Raw genomic sequence first — 9510 nt, forward strand, 5'->3', positions numbered from 1 at the left:
ACTCTGCTTTTTCATCTATAAGATACAGCCTTGTAAAGCCGGGAGAAGTAACAGACAACGCTCAGTAAATGTTATTTCCTGCATTCGCCCCTTGCATTGACAGAGCCCCTCCTTCCTCAGATTCCCCAGACGCACGAATCGTAGCGTAATGACGTAAGAGCAGAGGAGCACTTTTCCCACCCCCATCTCTGTTTCCTAGGGAACGCGGGATCAGCATTGCTCACTGTCGCTGCCCCCTTGACGTCAAGGTCCGGATGGGAGGGCGGGGCGATTGCTACCGCCAGGGGCGGGGAGGCACGGGCGGGCCGGCTGGGCAGTGCACCTGCACCTCGGCGGGCTGCTTGGGGCAGCGTCCCCGGTCTGCCCGGCCCCGCCATGGCCAGGCCGCAGAGGACTCCGGGGCGCAGTCCTGACAGCATCGTCGAGGTGAAGAGCAAAGTAAGGGCTCCTCTGGCTCCCGCTCCGGCGCCGGCCCTAGACGCTTCCAATTCCCTCTTTCTCCCTTCTGGGCTCCTTAGTCCTTTTCACCTTTTTGTCTTCCATCCTCCACGTCTCATTCTGCCTGCCAGCCCCCATCCATCTACCTTCTGCTGCTGGCCTGCAAAGTCCCTCTGTGGCTGGGGTACATGGAGGGCACGGGATTGGGGGGGGGGATTTGACAGCCACCCCTGTACTGGAGCTGTTTGGTTGAAGACTGCAGCTTTTTCAGCAGCTCGTTCTTTCCCACCCCGGACAGCTCAGAACTATGGTAAGAAGCGGGCGCGGGCTCTGTCCTGACCCTTTCTCTCTCCAGTTTGACGCCGAGTTCCGACGCTTCGCACTGCCCCGTGCTTCAGTGAGTGGCTTCCAGGAGTTCTCACGGTTGCTGCGTGCTGTGCACCAAATCCCTGGCCTGGATGTGCTGCTTGGTTACACAGATGCGCACGGCGACCTGCTGCCCCTCACTAATGATGACAGCCTGCACAGGGCTCTGGCCAGCGGGCCCCCACCACTGCGCCTGCTGGTGCAGAAGCGGGGTGAGGATGGCTTATCATGGGATAGGGTGACAGGGCAGATCTACAAGAGTTAGTCCATAAAAGACACCCAGGTTTCATGCTCTGCAGTACCTGCCCTTCACTTGACCTCCAGGTGGTAGAAAATAGCGACATTGGGCACTATAAAGGGCCCAAGTGGGAAAGCAATCACTGATCTCAACACCTTCTTTCCCTGCAGCAGAAGCTGATGCCACTGGCCTGGCTTTTGCCTCCAACTCTCTGCAACGGCGCAAGAAGGGGCTCTTGCTTCGACCAGTTGCACCACTGCGTACCCGGCCACCACTGCTAATCAGCCTGCCTCAAGATTTTCGGCAGGTTTCCTCAGTAATAGATGTGGACCTACTACCTGAGACCCACCGACGGGTTCGGCTGCACAAGCATGGTTCAGACCGCCCCCTGGGCTTCTACATCCGAGATGGCATGAGTGTCCGTGTGGCCCCCCAGGGCCTGGAGCGGGTTCCAGGCATCTTCATTTCCCGCCTGGTACGTGGGGGCCTGGCTGAGAGTACAGGGCTGCTAGCAGTCAGTGATGAGATCCTAGAGGTCAATGGCATTGAGGTGGCTGGAAAGACCTTGGACCAAGTGACAGACATGATGGTTGCCAACAGCCATAACCTCATTGTCACTGTCAAGCCTGCCAACCAGCGCAATAATGTGGTGCGAGGGGCATCTGGGCGTCTGACAGGGCCTTCCTCTACAGGACCTGGTCCTACTGAACCTGATAGTGACGATGACAGCAGTGACCTGGTCCTTGAGAACCACCAGACACCCTGTTCCAATGGGCTGTCTCAGGGGTCCCCATGCTGGGATCTGCATCCTGGCTGCCTACTTCCTGGTGCCCGAAGCTCTCTGCCCTCCCTGGATAGTCAAGAACAGGCCAGCTCTGACTGGGGGAGTAGCATACAAGGAGATGGTAGTGGCTTCAGCCTCTGACAGGCAAGGATGCAGCCCCTTGTCACTTGAGGCTGCTGGAACATGGCATGGACTGCACACTGGGAGGTTAGCTTGCTCACAGGGCTGTCTTAGCCTGGGCAACATTAAAGATTTTCTACAATTATCAACATGGTCCTTCTGTGTCACAGCCCCAGCCTCTTCCTTGATCCTCCAAGCCTGCCTCTGTCCTGGACAGTGGGGAAACCTGTTAAGTTAAGCAATAGGATGGTCACCAGGCTTGGCTTTGTAGAGTAAGAAAATCTCTTATGGATGACCGGCGCAGCCCCCCAGTGAGACAGAGGACGCTCTTGTGGGTAACAGGAACTGCCGCTTTATTTATGCGGGCTCTGGTTTATATATTTGGCCGTGACCAATCACAGGCTGCCACGAGGAAGCAGGGCGGGAATGGGACGCAGGCTCTGGCTAATATATCCAGCTGTGGCCAATCAGGGGTTGCCACAGAGTCAGCACGGGGCGAATACGGAGTGAGCAGGAGGTGCGCACGGGGTGGCTAGTTTAGAGAGGGAGGTAACGCCTTGCGGAAGCTGACGTGGTCTTATCATCCCGGGCAGGGTGTGTTGAGGGCCTGCGCCCGACATATGGAAACAAATGCCAGTCTGTACAAAAACTTTAATTTTGACAAAGGATTAAAAGATTGGGATGGTTCTGTGGTGACTGGGCACTGGTGACTGGGAAGTATTCTCTGGGGATACTGTGTACCCCACTGCTGCTGTCTTCATACCTTTGCTCTGTGATCGGGCCTGACCCTGCTCTTTGCAGCTGTGTGGCAGTCCTCAGCATGGAACTCCCTGCCCAGCCCTTACAAAGGGGCTCAGGCATCCATCTTTACAAACACTTTGGGTCTGGAAAAGATCTTGATGGCTTCTTCCACCTGCACCAGCTTCCGGTCCAGCTCAGCACGGTGGCCCTGGGCTCTCAGTGAATCTGCTCCAGCAGGCAGTAGTACCAGCTCACGCAGCAGCTGGGTCTGGGCTGCAGGTTCCCAGGAAGTGAGTGCTGGGCAGGGATGCATGGTCCCCAGGTAACCCCCCCATCCATCCCCTCTTGCTCGGGTACTCACTCTGCAGCAGATTGTTCAGTGTCTCTAGGCGCTGCTTCTCAGGCATGCGAGTGTGGCCCGGGGGCATGGTAGGGTCTGGCTGGCTCTGCTGCCGGGCCTCAGCCTCCCGCCGCCATAGATCTTTGCGTTCCAACAAACTACAGAGGTACAGGTCCAAGGTTGATAACATTGGGTGGAGATTGGCTCCCAACCCCTACAGGTACCCCTCCCCTGGGTCTTAGGCACTGAGACCTACTAATGGGGAACATGGCCCTTCTGCGTTGTGTTGTAGTGTTCCTGGGCTTCCCGCTGCCGCTCGAGCACCTGGGCCAGGATCTGCAGTGAGCGGGAATGGCGCCGGGGGGCCCTCTTGGCAGCTTGGGCATTGTGACTAATGAAGTCCACACCCAGGCATGGCCCCTGCAGGACATGGCAAGCATGGAGGAGGGCCAATAGTGCTGTGCTGTACCTCTGCACCCCTTTTACCCTTTCCCATCCTGCTCCTGGCCCCCACATTCCCTCACCTTGGCTTTAGGACTTGATGGTGTAAGCTGGGGACTGGGGCCACGGGGTGGTGGGAGCCCAGGGCCACAGCGGGAGTGTGCCCGCAGGAAGTGGGCAGACTTTGTCATAGAGGCAGGGCCAGGCTCCTGGAAGGCAGGGCAAAGTAGAGGAGTCAGTCAGGCTAAGATCAGGGTCTTAAGTCACAAGACTATAGGACTGGGGATGTAGCTCAGTGGTAGAGTGCTTGCCCAGCACGCATAAGGGAGTTCAATCCCTGGCACCACCACCAAAACAAAACAAAACACAACAATGTCTCTGTCCTTCCTGCTTCTCTATCGACTTCCTCCCTTCTGAAGGAATTTATCTGCCCATCAGCATTTAAACATGTGTGAATTCCTCACAGCTTTTTTTCAGTAAGGAATGTCAAACCCAGGTCCAGCATATGATAGACAAGCTCTCCACCACTGAACTACATCCCTAACCCCTTTTACATCTTTAAGAGATCAACAAACCACCTCTCTTTCTATCTCAATCCTGGTCCAGCTACTATTCTTTTCCTTCTTAGCCAAATCCCAACTTCTGAATCCCTAGAGTCACTGGCGCTGCATGTAAAGCCCTCAAATGCAGGTTGCCACTTCCTTGGTTTCATTGTTCTCAACCTGCTCATCAATAACTGCTAGGTCTCGTGCCAGGCTTGAGTATCCATCTGCCTCTTGGACACACGCCCACCCCCTGGGAGTCCCATAGATGCTTCAGCCTCAATACATCCTCATGTGACCTTGTCTTTTTTCTCAATTCTGTTCTTCCCTCTGAGTCCTTGGATAGAGCAAGGGTGTCTATGCAAGACAAAATGGCACCACCATACACTTGCCCTCCCTGCCGTGATCAGAAATATGTATTGAAGAGCCAGGGGTGGGCTGGGGATTTAGCTCAGCGGCATAAGCGTCTGCCTTGCAAGCAGGCAGTCGTGAGTTCGATCCCTGGTACCGACAAAAACGAAAAAGACAAAAAAAAAAAAAAAAGAGCCAGGGGTCATCTCAGTGGTAGAGCACATGCTTAGCGTGCATGAGGTCCCAGGTTCAATCATCAACATCCAAAAAAAAGAAAAGAAAAGAAATGTTGACTGTTGACAAGTGTCATGTGGGTCCAGCTCCTTGCCTGATCCCAATGCCCATACTTCTGGTCTTGAGCTTCTCTACCTCTAACATTCTATCCTACTCTCCAGTCAGCTAATTCCTACTTGCTCCCAGGGTCAATCCAGCCATGATTGCTTCTAAGAAGATACCTCTACAGTCCCTCTTAGTCTTTTGTTATCTTAGTCCCCTATGATTTCCTCTTTCCCATAATAGAGCAGAACAGAAAAGCCTAGTGGATAAGAGGAACAATATTTCTGGTTCTCTGAGACAGATACCTGCAGCTGGGCCTTGACTCGGGACTCCACCTTGTCATACTTGGGCGAGCGCCACAGTGCCTTCAGTGGCCTGGGTTGGCCTTGCTCCCGGCTGTGCTCCTGCTCTCTGAAGCGCCTCTGGATCTCCCTGATCCGTCTCAGGTTTTCTTTTTCGTGGTCTTTTGGGTCCTTCCCTGTGGAAAAGATGCTGCCAGTCTGTGCCCTACATGTGGCCCTTGAAGCCCAACATACATCAGACCATACAGAAACCCACACCTATGCCCTGCAGAAGGAATCCCTGACCTCTCCATCTAAGTTAGGCCCAACATAAATATTCTATTTATATCCCATCTTTTTTGTTTTGTTTTTTAATTTTCAGCTGGGTTCTTGTTAAGTTGCCCAGCCTGGGCTCAGATTCCCAGAAAATATCTCCTGGTTATTTTCTACATTTTTATAGTGGAGGATCCATTAATCATATATTCCCTTCATTTGTTTATGACCTCTCACATGACTTGATGGTGGCCTATGCTTGTCTTTTTTTTTTTTTTTTTTTTTTTTTTTGTCTTTTTTGAGACGGGGTCTTGCTATGCAGTTCAGGCTGGCCTTGAGTTCACTTTGTAGCCCAGGCTGGTCTCGAACTCACAACAATCCTCCCACCTCAGTCTCCCCAGTGCTTGGATTTCAGGCGTGAGCCACCATGCTGGGCTCCTCCTGTGCTTGTCTTTAACATTGTTCTTAGCATCCACAGGGCCTAGCGTACAGTAGGTACTCAATAAACATTTCACTGATGCATGGATGCATGAGGAATGCTACAGCTTCATGTGTACTACCTGATCCAGTGCACTCTTTCAGGGAGGGAGTGAATTCCCTCTCTTATATGGGGAATAGACCCAGAGGGCCAATGCCTGAGTCTGGTCAGAAAAGAGCAGGTATGTTTGTTTGTTTTGTTTTTGTTTTTTTAACACTAAGACCTCATCATGTTGCTCAGGTTAGGCTCATGACTTAAGTGATCTTCCTGCTTCAGACATGCACCAGTTATTACATCCAACTTGATCTCAGTTTGGTTTTGGATAGGATCTCCATATGCAGTTCAGCATAGCTTTGAACTTACTATGTACCCCATGCTGGCCTCAAACTCCTGCCTCAGCCTCCTGAGTGGTAGGATCACAGGTATGCACCACCAACATGGTTTTTATCTATTTTTGATATCTGACTGCCTCACTGGCCCTCTGACTGGGACTTACTCTTGGGAGGGGCCCCTGAACCAAGGGAGATGCCCTCTAGTTGCAGCAGCACGTCCCCCGCGCCGCTCCGCCTACGCTCCACGAGGTCTCCGGCTCCCGGCCTCACGTGTGGGCCACGCAGAGGTGTGACGTCGAGGTCTCGATCCCAGGTCAGTAGGTCCAGCTTCAGCGCATTTCCCTCAAGGCGCCCCAGGGCTGAGAAGCGGGGCAGGAGGAATGTAGGGTGTAGGGCTTAGTGGTGAAGCAGCTGCCTCACCGCGCTGCGGTACCCACCAACTCACCCGAGGCTGGCCGCCGGTAGTAGTCAGGGCATAGCGTGGGATCTGGAGGGATGGGCCCAGAGATGCGGGACGGACCCTCGCACATGTCTACGTCGCTGCCCTGCAATGGTTCACTTACGGTGCTGTGCATCTCCCGCCCAGTCCCTTCCCTAGCCCATGCCCCCTCTCTAGACGAACTCTTCAACCATGCGGTCCCCTTCATTACCTGGCTTCTCCTCGTCTCCCCGCACTGACCCCCCCCCCCGCCCCGGGGTCTGGGCCGAGTTCTCCGCCCCCGTGATCGCGACCTGGATCCTAGCCCATTTCTCTTCGGGTCCGCAACTGCTCTCCCCCAACACCCAGCAGGGACTCATTAGAGTCGTTTTACCCTCAGCTGCTTCAGCTCCAAAAGTTTCTGTTGCCAGGCAACAAACAGCTTCCGTTCCTGAGGTCAGGGGTCAATGACCGTGGCGAAAAGGCTTCTGGGACCTGTAGTTCCAGCGAAGTTTGGTAGCGGGGCCATTGGTGTCCCCTGTTTACCCCTTGTCTCCCTTCTGGTCTCCCTCATCAGCGAAGTGTTCCCTGGTCTTGTTATTCGGGGCCCGGCCTCCCCCAGGCAACAGTCGAAGATTCGCCGACCCTGTGTAGCCATGGCCTCTAAAGAGGCCAAGTGTCCGGTGGCCCGTGAGGGGACGGCCTTAGGGCAGGCTTGTGTCACACAGGTGCGTGGTGCCCATGCTCAGAGCCCAGAGGTGACTGACGGCCAGGCTGACTAGTCATCAAATCTTTGGTCACCAAACGCTAGGGGCCGAATTCTGAGTGACCCCACACCCTAACTGCCAGGCCAGACCCCACAGGCAGGCAGGGGCCTGGGCTGAGGTCCTTTATCCCATATTTGATAGCTAATGTTGTCTGTCGAATGATTGACCCCTACATCCTTCATCTCGTCATGGTATGACTAATTACCTATGTGTCACCTCTAGTGTCCAGTGTCAGATCAGTGCCTGCTCCCAGTGCAAGAGACTCGCAGGATGCAGGATGAAGACAAGTTTCTGACACGACACTGCTCAGCGTCAGAGCACCAAGAAGAGGGGCTCAAGCATGAGGAGACAGGACTAGAAGCAGAGGCAGAGGCAGAGGCAGGCGAAGAGAAGGGCCCCAGGCCTGTGGGCTATATTGAGAGGCCCAGTCACGGGCTGAAGAAACAGCCAGTCAAGTGAGGGGGGTTTCAGAGGGAAGGAGCAAAAGGGCTGGGGGATGGGCCCCATACTCCAGAAAGAGTCTAAATCCTACATTCCTCCAGAGAAGACTCTCATCCCCCTGCAAATACCATCACTGTCCCCTCCTTGTGGTTCAAGACCCCTGGTGTAGAGACCACTAAGAGATGGTGCTTCTGGGTCGTGTAGGGAACCGAGTCACATGACTACCAGGGGTATCAGTTCTGGGCTTCACTGACCAGGAAAGGGATGACTGCGATCTAGTCCTGGGGTTGTGGGCAGACATGGCAGGTCCTGGGCTCAAAGTACATGAACCAGAGACTGAAGGCTGCCTCTTCAAGGTTGTTGTCCCTGGTCCCAGTCCGTCATCCTCCCAGGACCTAGCCACCATGCTCATCCTAGGACTGAAGCTGAATTGCCACCAGGGACACTGCTGTTGAAGAGAGAGGAGCCAGAGGGCACTCAGAGTGAGCCCTCACCGTCTGCCAAACAGACCAAAAAAGCCAAGAAACGCAAGAGTCTTGGGGCTCCTGTGCTCCCGGCTGTGGCCAGCACAATGTGTGCACCCTCAGAGATGCTGGAGCGTGAGTAGCAATCCCTGGGCCTCCCCTTCTCCTCTATTAGCTGGATCTGACATGGCACCACTTGGCACTTCAGCCCCTGCTCTGTCCTGGGTCCTTGCAGGAAAGGCCCAGCGCCTGCGGCCACTGTACCAGTACATCAACTATTGCAACCCTGAGCTGAACCAGGCAGAGGAGGGGGACGGGGAGGTCAAGGTGGACCCTAAATTGGAGCTGCCCCTGGTTCCAGAGGAGGTGGGTGTGAAGCACCTTCCGGCCTTGCTGCCCATGGCAGTTGAGGTGGGTTCAGGCCTTGGTTTGCCTTGTCCTAGTGCATTAGTGCCACCCACCCCTGCTCTCGCTCCCCTCGGTGAGCAGGCTAGAATGGAGGCTGAGGGTTTGCCCATCTTGGGGGTGAGTGGCTGCTTCAAGGCCGAAGTAGACAAGTCAACACAGGTAGATATTGACAAGATGCTGAGTGTCTGTGCTGCTCCTCTTGTGCCCCCACTATCCCCCCAGTACAAGTAACTGTCACTCCCTGGAGGTTCCCCTCCTTCCAGACCTGAACCGAGCCTCAGTCTGTCAGTCTAGACCATCATGTGGAGAAGAGAATTCAGCCTCTCTCCCCACTTGCGAACATGGGCTTGCAGAAAATAAACATATTTTCTTTTTTAAGACTTTGTTTCCCCAATAGGATGCTTGAATTAGGAAAAAGGATGGGAAGAAGGATGAAAGTTTGAAACCTACCCAGTCATGTGGCTTGCCAGGGACCTTGAGAAACAGATCTGAGTTAGGAATGGAGGTAGGTTGCAGGGCCTGGTTCTATCAACTTAAGTCTTCACCAGGTGAATCTGAGTCAGTGAGGCTCGCCATGGGAGATAAAGAGGGAGGTGAGTAGGGAGGACTTGGGGCAGAAAAAAAAGAAAGGTCCTGGGAAACAGGTGTTTGGCCCTGCTCTTTGTCTTTCACAGAAGGGCTTGCATTAATCCTGACCTCAAGGGACTAACACTTGGGATCTCCTCTGCAGTAGCATAATTCAACTGTTCCAAGAGTGGCGGCTTTGGAATGTTTTTCATTCATTTCCACAGCACAGATGGACCAGACCTCGCCTATGGAGTAGGCCCTGGTGACAAGGCATTGGTGTCATTTCTGGCAGGCAGAGGGGTGGTGGTGGTGGCAGAGGTGAATATACTCCCTGAAGCTTGTGGGAAAAACATCGTCTGATGTCTCCCGCTGCTGCCTCCAGCTCTTGGGGTCTCTGGGCAGAGCAGGCCAGTGATGGCTGTGCAGCCGTGGCCTCCTTGTCAT

At 54.2% G+C, this 9510-nt stretch overlaps 3 protein-coding genes across 9 annotated transcripts; 2 read left to right on the forward strand and 1 right to left on the reverse strand.

The window, feature by feature from the left end:
• The first annotated feature begins 229 nt into the window (after positions 1–229).
• Positions 230–2634, forward strand: Pard6a (par-6 family cell polarity regulator alpha). 5 transcript variants are annotated; one of them, XM_063247527.1, is made up of 4 exons: positions 302–438; positions 794–1016; positions 1213–1517; positions 1735–2634. In XM_063247527.1, the coding sequence occupies exons 1-4, from the start codon at positions 376–378 to the stop codon at positions 2182–2184; spliced, it is 1041 nt and encodes a 346-aa protein (XP_063103597.1). In that variant the 5' UTR covers positions 302–375; the 3' UTR covers positions 2185–2634. The 5 variants fall into 5 exon arrangements, with proteins under 5 accessions (XP_005004704.1, XP_063103598.1, XP_063103597.1 ...); XM_005004647.4 differs by lacking the exon at positions 302–438 and adding an exon at positions 230–248 and having other exon boundaries at positions 1213–2091; XM_003472015.5 differs by having other exon boundaries at positions 1213–2091.
• Positions 2276–6947, reverse strand: Enkd1 (enkurin domain containing 1). 3 transcript variants are annotated; one of them, XM_005004644.4, is made up of 8 exons: positions 6814–6947; positions 6447–6546; positions 6166–6360; positions 4943–5115; positions 3552–3677; positions 3284–3447; positions 3049–3185; positions 2276–2960 (listed from the first exon to the last, which is right to left on the reverse strand). In XM_005004644.4, the coding sequence occupies exons 2-8, from the start codon at positions 6529–6531 to the stop codon at positions 2800–2802; spliced, it is 1041 nt and encodes a 346-aa protein (XP_005004701.1). In that variant the 5' UTR covers positions 6532–6546; positions 6814–6947; the 3' UTR covers positions 2276–2799. The 3 variants fall into 3 exon arrangements, with proteins under 3 accessions (XP_005004701.1, XP_003472198.2, XP_063103594.1); XM_003472150.5 differs by lacking the exon at positions 6814–6947 and having other exon boundaries at positions 6447–6668; XM_063247524.1 differs by lacking the exons at positions 2276–2960; positions 6814–6947 and having other exon boundaries at positions 3280–3447; positions 6447–6673.
• Positions 6948–6982: 35 nt separating this feature from the next.
• On the forward strand, positions 6983–9248 carry CUNH16orf86 (chromosome unknown C16orf86 homolog). Its single transcript, XM_063247530.1, has 5 exons — positions 6983–7147; positions 7409–7641; position 7705; positions 8004–8226; positions 8327–9248. Exons 1-5 carry the CDS (start codon positions 7076–7078, stop codon positions 8728–8730), a joined length of 933 nt encoding a protein of 310 aa, XP_063103600.1. The 5' UTR covers positions 6983–7075; the 3' UTR covers positions 8731–9248.
• The last annotated feature ends 262 nt before the right edge of the window (positions 9249–9510 follow it).

Source organism: Cavia porcellus, unplaced genomic scaffold (assembly GCF_034190915.1).
Source record: "Cavia porcellus strain 051 isolate PalLab524CR breed Dunkin Hartley unplaced genomic scaffold, mCavPor4.1 scaffold_4, whole genome shotgun sequence".
NCBI lineage: Eukaryota > Metazoa > Chordata > Mammalia > Rodentia > Caviidae > Cavia > Cavia porcellus.